The following is an 18992-nucleotide window of genomic DNA, read 5'->3' as shown; positions in this document are numbered from 1 at the left end:
AGTTGCTCTTTCCATGCTTTGTTTCTAGAGGCTTAGAAAGGAGTTTAGTAATGGAGATGGACTAAATACTTCCTACAAAATGGGGAGAGCCCTGTACACTAGAGACACAAAAGGACCAAAAGACAGTGCACTCACCTTCACAGGGAGGGGAAATAGGATGAAAATGCTAAACAAGGATTTAATAGATGCTTTGCCCCATTTTGAACATTTATAAACATTATTTCATTTTTCTTAAAGAGAAGGAGGAATTAAAGTGTGATGGTAATTCAAACCAAGCACTCAAACACAAATCTTTCACATACTAAATTTTGCAGGGCAGAGTTGTGTTTGCTCAAGGTACCAACAGACCAATGCTTTGTTGTGCACGAGCCTTTGTCTGCTAACTGCCCCTTTCAAACTTTTGCACATTTAATGGCTTTGGGCAGTATGGTGATGTGCATGTTAATAAACATATCTCTCTCTCTCTCTTTCCAATGCATGCAGTGATGTGAAAAGGATAGGACATGGCAAAGTCTTGATGAGGCAGACTGCAAAATCACAGATATTTCCTCTCCAGAAAATCCACATAGAAAAAGTCCTCAGCAGAGCCTAAGTGTTGCTGTGCTGCAACTCTCCAGAGCATAGTAGATCTTCAGAACAGCCTGAGCTCCCTCGGTTCCTTGGGGTGGTGGTGGTGCCTGCTGCTATGTCTGAGTGTCAGTTGGGCAGCATCAAGGAATTCCAGGTGGAAGCAAGGTGGTCTGAAGCAATCAGTTGTTTTCCCCCATCTTTATGCAGACTCATATACAAGAGGAATAATACATATGCTAAACAAGAGAGTAATTTGTTGTTTACAAACTCTGGTTAGAGCACAGAGATGAATTGGAAGTGTCATATACTGACTGTAACAAAGGGGATTGTCAGGCAGGTGAGTGCAAGCTGTTAAAAAGTAGTGCCCCACTACCCTGTAGGGTGCTCCTTTAGATTGAAATCGCCAGCAGAAAAAGATGTCTAGGAGACTGTATCACTGATGCTTTTTGATGAAGAATGAGATTGCAGAATCACCAATTAGTCAAAAAGACACAAAAGCCCAAACCCCAAACAGCCCTTGAAACCAAAATTTTCCCTTGTCTTGCATACATGACAGCTGAGACTGTCATGAGATGCGTGAAGATGGATACCTGAGAGATGCTAGCCTGCTTTTGCTGGCAGCATTTTCTTGGTAGATTTCCTTTAGTCCAGATGTTAACCACAGCTAGCAGTGACACAGTCTGTCTCATCAACCACTTGCTAGGATTTTTTCCTTCCAAGAGTGGAATATGGTGAAATGCTGGGATAAGAACCCCCCATTTTCATTTCCAGATTCAGTGCCAGACAGACTAGCTTCTGATAAAGTTGATTCAGCACTTACACGGGACAAGCCAGTTCAGGAGACAGTGCCAAGTGAGAAGAGGGCGATGGAGGAGAAGAGAAGCATTGTCAAGAGCTCTAAGCACATGGCTGATACCTCCGTCGATGATATTGGCATTCCACTGAGGGTAAGACAACGCAAAACCTGGGCCAGATTCTGCTTACCTTGGGACTTGGGGAATTCACTAAAGCTCCAGAGACTGCAGAGATTTAAGGGAAGACAGAATTCTAGTTCCAATGTATTTTATTATGAATGCTTCCCTTTGCTGTCAATGACCTGGTTCAGCTGCCTCAGGAGGAGAAATTTAAAAATTAATATCTCTTTTCATCATATTTGAGCATACTGTTTTCTGTTCTGTTTCATTCATGCTTAGCAGCTAAGGGAAAGTCTCTTTTATTCATATCACTTATACAATATGTTTAAGTTCAGTGCTGAGAGGAAATTATCATGAAAAGAATTACTAACCTATTCTTACAACTAGTGTCTGGAATGACTTGAACACTAAATGTTTCTAACTTAGGAAGTTGATATGTGTGACTAAAATAGGCAAGGTGTTTACTTTTAGATGTGAAATCAGATTAATATGCAAGATCTTCCACATAATCTACAGTTCTACACAGGTTACAAACTACCCCTGTAAAGCTTTATTAGTAACTTGAGTGAAGTCTGTAGCTTCATTACATATGAAATTATATATCTGAGCGAAATCATATTTCAAAGCATGAATTTCATGTAGCCTTGATTTTTAGGTAGTCAGTGATAATAAATGAAATAGGAAGCAGAGTGTAAACCTTTTTCATTGCTGGAAGATTCGTAAGAAGTTTGAAAGGCTGGTAGAATTCATGGTTGTGATTATTTATGTGTATATTTGTTTTTTCAATAGAATACAGACAGATCGAAGGACTGGTACAAGACGATGTTCAAACAGATCCACAAGCTAAATAGAGGTACTGTAACACAGATGGCTTTTATTTACTTTAAAACACCACCTTGATAATGTTTTGTTTCATTCATGTGAAGAATTGTACTGGATGTTAAATAAAAGCATTTTATGTTAACTAGTGTTTGCTCTGCACCACAGAACTCAACCACTGTATTTGAAATCTCTGAAGTCAAAGGTGAGAAAACACTGAAGTCCAAAGAAAGGTCTGAGTTGTTCTGAAAGGTGAACTGCAGTGCCCTCACAAAATCAAGAGTACCTTTTGAGATCAGAAACCTGCTAATTCTATGCTTAGAGAAAACAGATCCCTGAACTCCAGTTATAGCAGCTAACCTCACCCCACACACTTTTAAAGGATAGTAGGTTATCACTGAAATGGCTCTGTGCACAAGAGAAGACTTTACACTGTAAAGCTTTAGTACCTGCATAATAAAGCTTGATTTGAAGCTCACTGAAACCAATAGAAAGGTTTCCATTGATTTTTGGTGAGTTCAGAATCTGAACTCTGCTTTTTCAACACCTCAAATTTTCTCCTTTCAAAATCTAAAATTGTGGCAAGCACTTGCAAATTTTGTAGTGGTGCACTCTCAGGGAATCCCCTACTTTGGGGCACTTCTGTGCCTGGCTGCTGGTGCACTCACATTTGTTCTTCTGTGTGAGAAATGACTGCAGTAGCATTTGCAAGCTGAACCCTCTGAACAGCCTGACGTGCAGGCAAATGCCATTCAGAACTGCGCTTATATAATAAAACATAAGAGCATGCAAAACTGGAGCTGTATTTGCTGCTGCAGGTGCTGTCATAATAAGCTTTCTGCATATATAGATGCTGTGTTTGGATGGAATGAGAAAGAACTGAACTGTTTCCTAATCCCAGTGCTCCTAACAGAGGTTCTTCAGCTCAGCCAGAGCCCATGCTTCAGAAGGAGAAGAAAGAGTTCAGTCCCCTCGGCTTCCAGGGTCTCTCGCAGGGCCCAGACACGCAAGGCAGCAATGAGCAAAGAGACATCGAGGTTGTGTCATGCTAGAACATCAGCACGAGAGGGACTGTTCTGCAGCTTGTATGGATTCTTGTCTTGCCCTTCTTCCCCTTTAAATCTGTCCTCTCTGTTCTCTTTTTGCAAATCATGTTCCTCTCCTTAGACACTCCTGAAGAAAACCCTTATTGCCCTACCTACATATTTCCTGAACTTCCTGAAATCCAGCAAAAACCCAAAGGTATCAGAAGTTTAGTCAGAGTATCTGTTGTCTTGTGCTTTCAGTTAACTGTACTATAGCACCGTAATAGTAACTAGATTCAGGTTCTAGATTCCCATTACCCATGTGTTACACTGGCTGAAAATTCAGTTATGCCCATATACCTTCTTGTGTGATGCATAAAATAACTAAATCTTTGCTAATCCATTAATCTTTTTTAAAGTATGATGCCGTTTACTCTAGTATTATTAAAGTAGGCAATAAAATCATATGGTGATAGGAAATTGGGGGATGAAGCAGAACCTCCACTTCACTGTGGATAGTCTCAAAATCCACTGCTTTTCTCTGCTGCAGAAGACAATCCTTATTCTCCTACATACCAGTTTCCTGCGTCTACTCCTAGTCCTATCTCTGAAGGTAATAATAAAGGACCGTATATATTTTTCTGCACAAATGCTGCCTTATCCATTTATTTTCTTCCTGGAGTTTTTTCTAGTTGCTGAGCATTATGCTGCCTCATAATGATTTGCTGCACTCTAAGCGTTGCCTTGACTGTATGATGCCTTTTTGGCTTTGCAGTGCTCCTCTGGCTTTGTAACTAGTATTTGACTAATGCTACAGACTTGGGGTTTGCTTGGGTTTATGCGCTTATCAGTTGTATTTAGCCATGTGCGTGCAGTGATTATTTAACACGCCTAGAATGCTTACTTACATGTAAAGATACGATTTAAATGAAATTTCACCCACCCCCCTTTCGAATCAATACATTTCTTTAATTATTTACTTCTGGTTTTGAATATTAACACAATATTAGGGCCAGACCCAAAATGCCTCTGAAGTATATTGGTAAAAAAAGGCTGCTTGCTTCAGTGGGTTTTGGATCAGTCCCTCAATGTAGTCTTTTAAAATAAATATAACTTGGTAACATAGGTTCAGGGCTGGCCTTAGGTGCGCTTGGCATATCTAGGCAAGGACAGAGTTTGACAGTCTCATTAGCACATCTTGCAACTTGAAATAGCACTATCTTTACATTATCCTCTTCATGTGCTCAGCAGATTCCTTTAAACTTCATGTACAAACCACAATCCTTTGCAGTCATGTTTCAGGGATGTGAAATAGTATCTATTGCAGTGATAATCCTGTAACTGTGTGATATGCATAAAACCACTTATATATGAGTAACACTGGAATCTGCTGCACACATTGGACACACAGACATTTCCCAATGGGGAAGTTGTTGTTGGTGACAGCCTTGTTGGCTTGGTGCTTTGGTATTACTTTAGATCCTGCAGTTTAGGAACTTGCCTACTTAGCCTGTGCCTTAAGCCAACCCTGGTGAGATTATAAATTAACCATTTTGTTCAATGTTTATGTTAAACATCTGGTGGGTACTATGTAAGAAAGCATACAATATGGGTTCTAGCTGAGATGCTCAAAGAAGACTAGGAGGTGTAAGGTGCATTTCACTGTCAAAATGAATGTGGACTAGTGTCATACAGGTATCTAAAATACTTGCTTATTTCTTGGTGAAACCTGTAGGTGAAAAGTCCTATCTTGCAAATCATAATGCAGCATACATTATTTTCTATTGACAGAATGGTATGTTGGTATGGAGGAGACAGAAACAAAGAGCCTCATTAACTAGTTGATAAAGGAGTTTTACAGAGATTCAATTTTCTTATTTGTAGTGAAATTTGGAAATCCATTTTGCTGTTGTCTGAACTAATATAGTTTGCAAAACCAGTGATGATAATATACTAAGAGTCTGGTTTCCCATAAATGTCCCCTGTGCAATTACAAAAGTGCACATGAAAATAGTTTGCTGGTTTAGGTAGTTGAAATTTTATTGGTCCAAATACTTGCTCTTTATTCTTAATACATTGGGAAATGTTTGTCTAATCTGCTTGGATTCTTTTGCTGTTAAGGAATCCAGACTATCTGATGATGTAGATGGGTTGGAGTGCATGTTTCACGTTTAGAAAACATTTCAAAGTGATATACTCAACTGCAAAGTGTTTACACAGAGATGGATCGAAGCCTCAATTTCATACAATCAGTGTCAGAGATTTTTGCTTTGGATTGATGCATAGGATCCCCTAGAAACATCAAGATTTGGGCTCCTCTCTATCTTTAGAGTCTGAGGGTATTAAAATGTAGAGATTTTGGCCAACCCTTTAAAAAAAAAAAAAACCCAAAACTGCAGATTCTGTAAGAACTACAGGGGAACAGCCTCTTCTCACTAAAGGAATCGGATTTTGAAACTACAAAATGGTGATACTCTGCTTCATTAAGGAGGGTCCCACAGATGAAATGCAGTTCTGAGGGCCAGGAGATCTTGTTTTAATGCTCATCTCTGATTTACTCTTTAATCTTTATGAAGTCATTCCAGATTTCTGTGTTGCAATATTCCTTGCTGTGAACAGGGAAGAAATGTAGACACTCCTCTTCATAAGATACTCAGAGACGAAACTTACCTGTTCTCATTATTATTCTAGATATTAGAATATTAGCAATTAGAAAATAGCACTTATCTGCAGTGATTTTTATCTTCTGTATGATTTTCCTGTCTGAATGATCAGCTATAATGAATGTAGATATTTCTCTTCAAGTAAGTAAATAAATTTTTTGATTGTTCACCAGCACTGAATAATACTGAGAGGTGAATGGCTGTGAAGATAGTTTTAGACGTTTGCTCATCTGTATTTGTAGGGACAGAGTTTTGTGGTCTACCAAGTATTTTGCTATCTGAATAAACCCATCTTTATATAGCAATACAAGTCAATTTTGTTAACCATTCAGTGTAATAACATTAAATAAATAAATACTTGTTTTCTGTCATTTAGATTTAAAATATGGGAATTGGTCTGGAAATTGACCTTCACTGTATTTTAACATGAAGGTTATGATAAGCACACCAGAGTTAATAACCATCTGCTTGAAACTTAAACCTCTCTAATTCATTCACCAAGAGAACTCAGCAGAGGGGCTAAAAGTTAAGACTTCTTTGTGCCTTCCTGAAAGGCTTGATTAAGCCTTGAGTGCAATTTCAGGTCAGCTGTGTTAGCCAGATTGGTTTTTCCAGCAGATGAGATTGGCTGTAGCAGCTGATTGATGTTCTCCTTGAGAGAACTGAAAATTTTTTCTATCTGTTGATCGGCATCACTAAATTCACATAACATTTTTTCAGTATGTTCTTTTCTGTCCTGATTTTTAGCTGGGATGGAGTTAATTTTCACAAGAAGCTGGGAGGGGACACAGCCAGGACAGCTGACCCAAACTAGCCAAAGGGATATTCCGTACCATATGATTTCATGCTCAGTATATAGAGGAGGGAGCTGGCCAGAGAGGGGGGATCACTGTTCGTGGACGAGCTGGGCATCAGGTTCTGGGCAGTGAGCAAATTGCATCGTCTATCACCCACTTTGTATTGTTGTTGTTATTTTCCTCTTCCTTTGCTGTCCTAGGAAACTGTCCTTATCCAAACCCATGAGTTTTACCTTTTTCTTCTGATTCTCTTCCCTATCCCACCGGGTAGGGGGAGGAGTGAGCGAGCAGCCAGGTGGTGCTTAGTTGCCAGCTGGGGCTAAACCATGACATTTTCATATCTAGCTTATTCTAGCTTCATCTGTTTTGTTTTTCTGTCTCTTTATCTCTGTAACTTTTAGTGGTTTCTTCACAGAGGCATTAGTAATACCTTTTCTCACAGTTCTCTCTGCAGTCATTGCATCGTACTTCCCTGTGTTTTGCCTTGGAATTCCTGTAGGTGTCTTGTATATACATCCCTGCAAGTTTGAAGCCTCAGCAGCAGAGAAGGGCCTGTGGGTCCAGTTGTCAGGTCTGGTCCCAACTCCCCCTGCCACTACTTGCAGTTCATTGAGGATACATTCCAAAGGCTGTTGAAGATGGTGAAAAGACACTGCTAGGTTTTCGATCAAGTCAGTCTCTCTGGCCATCGCCCGTAGAGTGGGGGGTGGTAAAGCTGCTGTCCTCCCACCTTCTTTTTTGGGCACATCTGCCTTGCACACTACAGTACAGCATTATCTTTGAATAAGGCAGTATGTGGTTTTATGGCCCAAGGCAGCAGTTGTGTCCTGGGAATGCCATTACTGTGTTGGTGCAGTGCAACGCTTTCATGATCAAAGACAGAAAGTTGTTCAGGTTGGGGGCCGTACCGCACCACTCAGTTACACCGATGTTATTGCTAGCTCTTTTAGAGCTGCTTGAATATCTCTATCGCATTCTACAGACATCTCTCCTATTTAGAAAGTAAGCTCTTCAGAATGAGGACAGTCTCTTAGTGCGAGTATACCTGTGTGTCTCATGCCAGAAATGTTATCTGCACTTAAAAGATAATCTGAGTCATAATCTGAACATACTTCAATTTGGGGTGCAAGTTAATACAAGGAAGACGTCCCAGCGATTATCCTACGTGATTTAGGAGCAGGGCTTCTCACCTCTATTAGTGTGTCTCGCACCTAATGAGTTATTTTAGGCATGTACTACAGCTTTTAGATCCTCAATTTATCTTTCAGCTGTTGATAAAGTGGATCTAATAACCCTTACTGTAGAGGACTTTTGTGATAAAAAGGGATTGTTTTCTAAAGTGCTTTGCGAGCCTGGAGAAAGGTATTAGTGTAAGTAGTACATTAATATTTATATCTAATCTAGGAATTATTTTTAAATGCAATTTAAACCTCATTGGGATTTTCTTTTTTAGGATCCTCTCCCAGTGGTAAGTATTGGGCGTATTACTCAAATTATGGCCAATGTATTAGTAGGAGAAATGAAAAGAGTCTCTGGTGCTTCTTTGGGGCTTTTTCACCTCACTTGCAAAATGCTTTTGTCTTTCAGATGAAGATTCTGATTCATACTCTCCTCGTTATTCCTATTCTGAGGACAGTAAGTAATTCCCATTTCTTGTGTAATCTGTCAAAGAGAAAAACATGTAAAGCATGTATTTATTTGCCTCCTATCCAGTTCACCAATATTCCTATATTTGACTTATCCTACAGGCAGAACTCAGCTTTCAGTTCCCCGCTCCAAGAGTGAGATGGACAATATTGATTCAGAGAAGGTTGTTAAGAGGTCTGCCACTTTACCACTGCCAAACCGTACTTCATCACTGAAATCAAGCCCAGAAAGGTGACCTGAGCTAAAATATATTTGGATCAGTAATGGAAGAATCTCTGAAAGCTGTGAATGGGAAGGGAACAAAGGTGGAAGCTTTAGGTCCACAACTCCGGTTTAACTTTTTTGGGGAAGTAGAGATGTAGTTTTGACTCTGTGTCTTCTACTGGGCAGCAGTGAACTCCTTCATTGTCACAGCCCTGTCCCCCATTTTGCCTGTATTTTTTTTTTACCAGGCCTCACAGAGTCTGTTGCATAATTTCCTGCCTGGGCGAGGAGTGTTTCCCTGGGTGTCATGCCTCTACAGTGCCTACCACAGAGGCACAGTGGAAACTCTTGCCTCAGTGACACTGTAAAGGCACCTCAGAATACAAGCAAGTAGCAATAATTGTGGAGAAGCAAAATTTGGATTTATGTTGAGCCTTGGTAAAAGTTTTGTTACATTTTCCATCTCTGAGGAGTCCCACCTGTATGAACTTTATTGAAAGTAGGTTCTAGTTAGCAGTGTCACTTCAGATCTTTCAAGATGATTTCCCTCCTGTTTTTTTGCTTTGTTTATTACCGTGTATTTTAAACCTCTTTGTAACAGTAATGAATGTGTTTACCAAATGAAGGGAAAGCAGAATGAGCAATGAATATTTGATGTCCTGCTGAATTCTCTCAGCTCTTGAACTGCTCCTCCCTCCCTCCCCAACTTCCACATGTTCTTAATGTTTTTCACTTCCTGCCTCAAATGAGCAACACCACAATTTCAGATTGCTAATTCAGTGAGCATTTCAGGCCACCGGATCAGGAAACAATGTTTACTGATAGACTGTGTCTTCCTTACGCAGGAATTGGAGGCATAGTACATTGGCCCTCTGAGAAAACTCTTGCAAGTGAAAGGATTACAATAATTAGTGCTTCCTAATATCTAGTGACAAAACAATGTTTCACCAGGGAGAAGTTTCTCTGGGGTTGGAATCTTAAGCAATCAAGCTTATTCTAGACAGCAAAGTTCAACCTTGTTGAAATTTGTACACTGTTTTAGGCCAATCATTTTGGCTGTCACCTTGCCTTACCTTAAAAAAAAAAAAAAAAAAAAAATTAAATTGGTTGTCTCTGTCTCTCCTAAGCTAGTAGAGAGAGTTTGTGCAATTCAGTGCATTGTTCCTATCCTAAACCTGGTCAGTAGGGTAAGTGGGAGGAACCCTAGAGCAGCAGTTTTGGTTAGATGCCTCACTTTTGGTGAATGCTAGGTGAGATGAATCCACATACAACATTGCCTGTCAAAGGGAACATATCAAGAGCAAGATCAGAATTAGTTTACCATCTTAAATGGTCTGATTTCTGAGCTTTTTCAGGGGCATTGGTTATTCTGCATAAGGTGTTTGAACATATTACTTTTCAGAGGAGCTGGATATTGTAGGATATGGACCCTGAATGCTTTGTGACTACTGTTGTCTGAACTGTGCCAGTGTGGACATTGCACAAAATTATAGTCAATAACTGTTCTTAGCCATCTTTAGGTATACCAGTCTGAGATAATTCGTTCATGTCTCTGGAAAAGATCCCCTCTGGGACCCCAGAGTGCCTCCAGAATCCAGAGCAGTGGTAGTCAGGTAATCAGTGATGTGGCTAAAATGAAGAAGTTTAGCAAAAGAGATTTAATCTGAGTTCTGCTCAAAGTTTGGACATGTTCATATTTGTGAGCTTAGTTGAAACCTATCACTAAGCTATTTCCAATCAGGAAAGATATGGAAGCCTGGAAGTTTATTGAAAGTACTTGAAAGAAACCCCCTGTGCTCCAGTGGTTTCAGCAGCTGAGCTATGTCAGACTCTGCCTGTTATAGATAAACAAATACATGCCTGGAGCCCTGTCTAAAGTGTTCCTCTTGCAGCAGGTTCCTTTCCTAGATTAAAAAAAGTACCCTGATTAAACCAGGATTAACAGGGAAAGGCACCTGTCAAAAGGAAGTGCTTGTCTCCATGGAAACCACAGTGTTTTGGGTTAATTGATCTTTCTTTCCTCAGGACTGACTGGGAGCCTCCAGACAAGAAGGTGGACACCAGAAAATACCGCGCAGAGCCCAGGAGCATTTACGACTATCAGCCAGGAAAGTCCTCGGTTCTGAACAATGAAAAGATGGTAATGTTTGTTTTATCCTAGCTGGTGGCTTTATCCTGTGATTGTAAAATACTCCCCAAGTGCTTGTCCAGTTCCATTCTAATAGGATTTCTTATGCTTACATTGCAGTGCTTGTGTGCTGTATTTCCTGTATATTTTGTTTTGCATAACTTCCTAACATTTTTGTTCTCTATAAAGCAAGATCCAGGGGGATTGAGAGGCTTCTTTCCTTTTGGACGTGTTGTTTTCTGTGTTAAGTATGGATCACTAACCCTAGTTTTTAATCCATGTTTGACACTGTGACCTGTTCAGCAGCTGTTTTGCCAGCTGTACTTTTTCTAGGGCACAGCGTTAGTTGATGCAGGAGGGCTGAAGGCATTATGCAACAGAGCAGGTTCAGTTTCTATGTTCCTCTGATCCTTTAAACACTGAGTGACTAATTTTTAGAGTGCCTGTAATGTGCCTCAGGAGATGCCTCTGAGGTGCATTAGGACATGGTCATCTCCCCTGGGCTGCATTCTTCCTCAGCTGGATCTCACTCCTGTGGCAGGGTAGCAGAACTGAATGTGAGCTGGCTCCCCAGCTACACCGGCGTGTCACCTGGATTATTAAGTGAGATGTTACCAATTTCAGTTTGAATTAGTAAGTAATGCTGTGCATTGTGACAGCCAGGGCACGTACAAAAGTCCCATTCTGTAGGCTTGGCTGAGAACACTTGGCAAGGGGCAGGGCAGAGAGGTTGTGCTAATCTCGTCAGCCTGTCCTGCATAAGTCACCACAGCTCACTTAAGGTGTCCTTCGGTGGTACAAGTTGTGATATTAAGTGCTAGAAAATACTGAATGAGGTTATTAGTGAACAGCCAGTGTGGTACATAAAGATATAATTGTTCTATGTAGACATTAATTTGAAGGATTCAGTTGGAAGTGCTAATTGCATATGAGGTTCCAAATGTAAACTTAACAGCTCAGGCATTGATCCATGCATAGGAGTAGGTAAAGGAATGGTCCTGAAAAACCTACCAAGGATTTTACACTGAAACACAAGAGTGAACAGCAATTTAAATCAATACAAATGTAAGAATCAAGTCTGATCTGGGACCTGATGTTTCTCCTTAGTATTTTGGTGGCATTTTTTTTTTCTTCCAAGCACAATCAAGGTCCATCATGTTTTGAAGATCCTGCAACCAACTTCTTTTCACACTTGTGTCCCTTCAGTGACTTCATCAAAGTTGCTCCTGATAGGAGCGTGATCCTAGTGCCTATTGAAATGGGTGATGGATGACTTTCTCTTGATCCTACTGGGCATTGGCTCAGCCCATTAGAGAAGTGCCAGTGAGGAGTGATTTGAAGATGGTATGACAACTCCATTCCTGCAGTCCATCCTGGAGCAAGGCTTCTGCTGACTTAAGTGGCAATTTTGTGTCACAGTAAACAGCTAAGATTGAACCTTGTGGGAAAAGGCCTGCCTCATCTGTGTACTTAAGCCTTTGCAAAAGATCTGGCATCACCAGTGGCACTGTTTACGTGTTCAGACTTCATCAGGTACTTAATTGAGCTGTTGAATCAAAGTCTAAAAGCCACAAGCAGGACCCTAATCAGCAAAATTGAGAAAAGTTGTACAGATCTCATCAAAGACAAGAAGAATGTGATAGCTGTGTTACTTCCAGTGTTATTTTTTGAGCCTTAATTTCAAGCCACAGATCACAGAAGAAAGAAGGTTTTGAAATAGTGGCTTCATGGTCTCCATCAGTCTCATTAAATACAACGTTATTACAGTGGCTAGCAACTAGATCTTCCAAGGAGGCTACAGGATGTTTGTGGATATCTCCTGGTAGTCACACCCAGAGTTGTGACTATCAGAAACCCAATCCGAAACCATTTTGGAACAATGAAGAGCCTCCCATTGACGTCAGTGGCCTTTTTGTTTTATATAAAGGCACTTGTGTAACAAGATAAGTGCTGCTAGGAGTGCAATAAAGAAAAAAATGGAGGCATTGCTTGTATTTTGCCTTTAAGAAATAGCTAAATGTTCCTCCAGGCCATTGGAGATCAAACGTGATGTAATCGTTTATCTTTCAGATTGAAGCATTTTAGCATCAATCCTGACCTCTTGTCCTAGCAGTTTTTTTGACTGTGGCAGTGTCTGGGACATCTAGCACTGTTGGGAACTCCCCCTCTGCCTCAGTAACCCCATCAGAGGACGATTTGCTTCAGGACACTTTGTGTTGGCCCTCTGTGCATGTGTGTGGCTCATTGCTTGTTGGGATGGAGCACTTGAGATTGCGCTGGCATATCAGACATAATGTATTTATATTTTTAATGCACTGAGATGCATTCTGTCTAAGGCTAGGTACACTGAAATGCAAGAGTTAGCTAGATGTCTTTTGGAGAGTGGCACCTTATAACCCTCAGCAATGAACTTTATTCTTTTATCTCACCTGTAGCGTTAAACAGTTACAACTGCTTCAACTTGTTTCATCAAAACAGATTGTATGAACAAAAGGGAATTTTATTTTCAACTGAACTGTTTTCTGTCCTGTCTGATTTTCTTTCGTTGTAGTTTTGTCTGATTCTTTAACATTTATTTGTGAAGAAACAAGTAATACTGTCTTTCTATCCATCCCTCCAGAGGTCTTTCAGGAATGCGCTCTCTCTGACCTGTGTCTCCTTTGATTTAGAAGACCACCTTTCACTCTGTTTGCAGTGTGTAGAACAGGGTTTCTCACATATTCATGTGCTGTTAAAGATGCAGTATTTGATTCAGATCTCACTGAATGTCTCTTTTTTAACGAAATGAAGATTAATAAAAAATTTTAAAGTACAGGCAGCTTTGAACTCGGTGGAAAGTCCTGACAGTAGGACTGAGGGAGTGGTTGACTCACTGCTCTTCCATTGAGTCTCCCTATGACTCTGGGCAAGCTGCATAATCTCTCTCTGTGTGGGTCTCCTGATCTGTAAAATGCAATTCATTCATATTCATGTTGCTCACAGTGATGCCATTAGGCTTAACTGATGTTTGCAAAGCAGTTCATGGCCTTTGTGAGAGAGGTGCTATAGAAATTCCAAATTATAAGGCTAAATATCTGCATTTTAGAATGGAAATCATGGGATCTGCATCTCTAACAGTCCCTTTCCGTGTATTCTTTGCATAATGTTATCCTTCTCTTTCTTCCATTCCCCTATCACCAACTCCTTTAGACTCGGGATATAAGCCCAGAAGAGATAGATTTAAAGAATGAACCTTGGTATAAATTCTTTTCGGAATTGGAGTTTGGGAAACCGGTAAGTTTGATAGTTGCGATGACCAATGAAGTCAACCTGCCTTTTTTTTTTTTTTTAATGATTGTCACATCTCTTTGCTAGGCCCTAAACCTGGAACAGCTGTCTAACTTATTTAAATAATGTGATTGTTCAAAACGTCATCCTGGTACTGATGTAAAGCAGCTGTTCTGTGACCACTTTAAGTATTTTGAAGCCATTTACAAACACTCCCCACTTTCCAGCTATATGTATCAACAAGGCAATATTTTTTCACACACCATAGTTCAAACTGCATTTTTGTTGTTAATGTTAGAAGTAATGCCCTATTCTCACTATTGAAAGTCCTTATTCTTTCTCTGCCTAACAAGATCTAGGATGGCTGATAGGTAGCTTTAAGTCAAGGAGAATCATTCATTTATTCCTATCCTTGGCTTGTAAACTGTAGGTCAGTAATTTCCAGCTATCCATAAACAGATCATGATCCTGTTTCCTGCTCATTTCCTTATGCATGTAGCTGCCCATTGCCTAAATGGGGTGCATCAGTCTGTATTGAATAGCCTTTGCCATTCCCTGAAACCAAAGGAGTCCAAGAACAGTGTGCTTTCTTTTCAAATGGAGCTGTGTTGCTAAGTTTGCGGGGGGGAGCGGGGGGGAAGTGCCTTGATTTCCCACTCTGGAAAAAGATGAAGCAAAGCTTAATTATTTAATAGGACAAAGGACATTTTGATGGAGGGACACATCATGACTACTGGAAAAAAATGTGACTTTAAAGCAGTTTATGGCCTAGTTTTTACTGATTAAACACTATTAACTTCATTATTAAATACTGTTTAATAAGCTACTCTTACTGTACCGGAAGGTCAGTATCAGCCTCTTGTGTCTGTTCAGCTACAGTGATTGATCTCCTTTCTCCCTGAGGTCAGTTGTCAAATGCCTATGCACACCATTTTTGAGTGCTGCTGTGATTTCCCTGCATGTACAACAAAACAGAAATATGTTTTAAGGTTCAGTACTAGCTTCAAAGGCAACTGCACATGGACACCAGAGAGCAGGTTTACCTTAAATCTAATCTTTTTTCTCACAAAAGTGACAAAATTCCTCTGCACAGAATATAGCTGCCTGAGGTTGGGTGCCCAGTCTGATAGCGTAATTTTTGCTGCTAAACAACGTGGTAAAAGGGAGCACAGTATTCTCATGAGCCTGTAGGTGTTGCTCTCCAAAGACACCAGAATGACCAGGATGGGGCTTTCCCCACTGAGGAAAGCAGATGGACTTCCTAGGGCAGCTGAAGCAACACTTTGCTGGACCAGCATCCCAGATGCGTTTCTGCGCAGCTCTGTGGACAGGTGTGTGCCCTGCAGACAGGTAGATCAGGCTCTGCAGCATGGATGCTTTTCCAGTGTGCTGCTGAGACTGAACCCCCACACGCTCCTTCCTTCCTTCCTCCTGACCCATGGCTCCACAGCTCCATGGAGCCCATCCACAAAACTTGACTTTCGGTCAGTCTAGAGCTTGGTTGTCTTCTGCTGTGATTCTGGGAATGCACACGTGGGCACTTTCTCCCAGCCCTTCCTGAGACAGCCCTGAGTAAGCTCTTTGCTATAAATGGAGAAGCAGAGGGCTGGAAAAAGGGGTGCATGTCCTGCATTCTTACCTCCTTCCCTCCAGTTCCTCTCTCCAAATCTGCAACTTAAATCTTTGCAATACCATCTATCCCCCTGCAGCTGCTGACCTGATGGATAAGAAATATGTATTTAGTGTTTGCATCCACACAGTGGCTGTCCGAATGTAAAGTGGGACAGATTCAAACTACAGATCCAGGCAGTCCTGAAAGGAATTTGGACCAAGACCCAAGTGTTGTAGCTCAGACTCACCTTTGATAGACTGACACTTGGAGATTCCCTATCAGTGACTCAGAGGCACTTAAATAATCTAGTCACAGAAGTCAGTATGGACACGTAGGATGATGCTAAGCTTGCCAGCCAACAGAGGTTATTTTTGTTTGGAAACAGAGCAAATGTATTCTGATTTCACAAAGTAAGAACAAAGTCTCTTTGAGCCTATCAGTAAGAGGTGCGTATCTGGTGAAATGAGGATATTAGTGTGGCATTGTTTGGATAGGAGTGTCAGGACAAAGGTCCTTCACTTTGAATAATCCTCCCTGATATTTACATGTGCATCCAAACAGAAAAATCCTGTTTTTGAAATTGGTGCATTCACCTATAGGATGAATTTTAAATAACTAGTTCCCAAACTTCCATGTCCCACTCTTTCCACCAAAATCCCCCACAAACAAACCCCCCAAACCAGTAAAATAAAAAATAACAACTCTGCATTCTCATTGCCCCACAATGCCACCACTGGAAATTCAGCCATTTGTTCACATGGTATGTATTCATAGTCTGGCGGGGTGGGAAAGATTCTTCCTTTTCCTTATTAAAGGTCCTTGTTTTACCCTTTCCTTTTGAAAAGAAGAATGAGCAAAACAAATGCTTTTTATGACTGTGTGGGTTTTTTTCCCTATTTTGTTTTGTTTCGTTTTTGTGTTAAGAATGCTTTAACCACCAGCTGTGGACTCCCTCTAGAGAGTCCAAAATCCCTTAGAGCACCTTGCAAAAATAAAAATTTCCTCAAACACTACTGAAAACAGCCCCTCCCAGACTGCATGTGTGCTCCCTTTTGCCTCCCATGATCTCTTGATATTTGTGCTATAGCGGATTTATCCCTCTTTCTATCTCTCTTTCTCTGTTGTGGTTTTTTTAATTTCTTTTCAGTGTTGATGCAAATCCCCTATTGTATTCCCCCTCTGTTCTAATCCAGTTTCCATATTCTCTGTGATGTCTTTCCTTATCTTCATTTCCTCATTTCCTTCCTCTGCTTTCCATCAGCCTCCAAAAAAGATTTGGGATTATACTCCTGGAGATTGCTCTATCCTTACTAGAGAGGATAGAAAGGTAATTGTGTCTCACGTATGTTGTACTACGGCATCTAGCGCGTATGTATGTGTGTATGTGATTTTCTTTTTCTTTTTTTTTTTTTTTGTAGCATTGCTTGGGTTTTGTGTGCTTGTGAGTGATTTTTTTTTTTTAATTGAGCTTGAGCTCATTAGCCTAACAATTAAGTAGCTAGTAAATTGATTTAATAAACAATTCTTAAAGCATAATCGGCCATAATTTGGAGTGGTGGTTTTGCTATCTTGACTTGCAATGATAATTATACTAACAGTATATTGCATATTGTTACAGTATCTTTTTTTTTTTTACAGGTGGGTTTTATAACTTTATGGTTTGTAGAATTAGATTCTAGCAGGCCTGTGCATCTCTTAATTTTGAATGTTAAATGCCTAAAACTATTTCCTCTGTAATGATTGAAACATGATTAATTATTACTAGTGAATTTCTGTGTATTGTCCATACCATCTTTGTCTTTTTTCGATTAAAAAGGCTCGCTTTTTTTTTTCAAAATTAACATTCCTTTGGTTTCCCCTAACCCTAAGCATTATTTTCCCATTCTTCTTCTCCTTCTTTAACCAGACTGATCTAGAAAAAGACCTCTACCTCTACCAGACTGAGTTAGAGGCAGATTTAGAAAAAATGGAGAAGCTTTATAAAGCGCCACATAAAAAGCCACAGAAGGTATTTTCTATTCTTTTCATGCTGCCAATCCCTGTTTCCAAACTCTCTGCTCTAATCTGTTCACTGCTGGATGATTATTAAATGAGGTTGGGATAAATAATGGTTCTGACCGTTCTGACTGCATGGCTTGCTGTGTCGCTGTCAGAAATAATAGAACGTGATGCTGAGAATCCGGCTTGAAATCCATTTCAGATACAGTGATTTCCTCTCTCCCCCATTCCCTTTCAGCTCCCCCCCACCCTCGTCCCCCTTTAGAGTTTTGAGTTCAGTGTCTGCAAAAAATCCCTCTCTATTTTTCACATGAATAGGCAGCAGCAATCAGCTTAAAATTCTTGGTTGGCGTCACGTCATCATCTCGTGCCTTTCAAGCGTGTTGCCATCTACCCTCCCTTCATACAAGCCCTGCTGTCTGCTAGGAGCTCATGCCTACCCAAGATTTGGATATTCCCAAGAGATTTTACGCAATTTTCCTTATGCGGCATCTTGCTATGGCCTTCTAGGGCAGGTCAGCTGCTGCTGCTGCTGCTGCTTTGAGGGTCTGCAGGACCCGAACCACGAAATGATAGATTAATTTGGTAACACGCCATTTTTTCAATTTTTTTTCTGGTTTTTGGTTTTGTTTTTTTTTTTTTCCTGAAGCTGCAGCATTTCATCAGGACTTCTAAAAGCTGCTTTTTTAAACCCAAGGTTTTCTTTTTCTTCCTACTTAGGAATCCTCAGATAGATGAGGGGACACCAAATAGAACATTTCTTCTAAAATTGCCTTCAGTTTTTTAAATAATGTGCCTAGGAAGTGTTAGATGGATTTAAAGCAAGCGGATAAGAACTGGCTTTTGCTATTGAACCTGTGCAGCTGGCATTGCTTCTCTTAAGTAAGGAAACTGAACTGAAACATTGCTTTTTCTTATTAGTGCTTTGATTTTTTTTTTTTTTGAACGCTGAGGAATGTATTGTGCTGCAGAAATGTAATATACCTTTAAAGCAAAGGCGGGCAGTGACCGGTTGGGGAAAAAGCTTGGGGAAATAATTATGAGCATGTGTCTCCTGGTCATGGCCCAGCTGGTTATCTCTTCTTGCTTTTGGCTTTATTCGCAATGACTCATTTGCAGACAAAAGAATAGGCGCTGCGAAAAGGCATCGGCTGTGCTAAAAACTTGTCACTGCCCTGAAGGAACTCAGGAAAATTGTTGCTTTTCTGCAAAGACATTGACAGCTTAAATTGCATTTAGACTTAAACCTCAATGTCTCCTAAAGGCTAATATTCAAGCAATAGATGGAAAATTACTTAAGCAAGCTTTTTTCTGTCTCCTCACGTGTAAGCATGTATCACTGACTCCT

At 40.4% G+C, this 18992-nt stretch overlaps 1 protein-coding gene across 37 annotated transcripts in view; it reads left to right on the top strand.

The window, feature by feature from the left end:
* SORBS1 (sorbin and SH3 domain containing 1) overlaps positions 1 to 18992 on the top strand; it is a 78642-nt gene that overhangs the window by 30869 nt on the left and 28781 nt on the right. For 15 of the 37 annotated variants that reach the window (XM_054831300.1, XM_054831301.1, XM_054831323.1 and 12 more), the window contains 8 exons: positions 1342 to 1517; positions 2274 to 2337; positions 8376 to 8423; positions 8537 to 8666; positions 10665 to 10779; positions 13957 to 14040; positions 16908 to 16973; positions 17553 to 17654. In XM_054831300.1, the coding sequence (XP_054687275.1) occupies positions 1342 to 1517; positions 2274 to 2337; positions 8376 to 8423; positions 8537 to 8666; positions 10665 to 10779; positions 13957 to 14040; positions 16908 to 16973; positions 17553 to 17654 (785 nt within the window). Of the gene's footprint in view, positions 1 to 1341; positions 1518 to 2273; positions 2338 to 3470; positions 3546 to 3878; positions 3942 to 8375; positions 8424 to 8536; positions 8667 to 10664; positions 10780 to 13956; positions 14041 to 16907; positions 16974 to 17552; positions 17655 to 18992 lie in introns of all 37 variants that reach the window. The other 22 variants (XM_054831322.1, XM_054831313.1, XM_054831308.1 and 19 more) reach the window with 4 other exon arrangements.

Source organism: Grus americana, chromosome 7, assembly GCF_028858705.1.
Source record: "Grus americana isolate bGruAme1 chromosome 7, bGruAme1.mat, whole genome shotgun sequence".
NCBI lineage: Eukaryota > Metazoa > Chordata > Aves > Gruiformes > Gruidae > Grus > Grus americana.
This window is presented reverse-complemented; position numbering and strand designations above follow the sequence as displayed.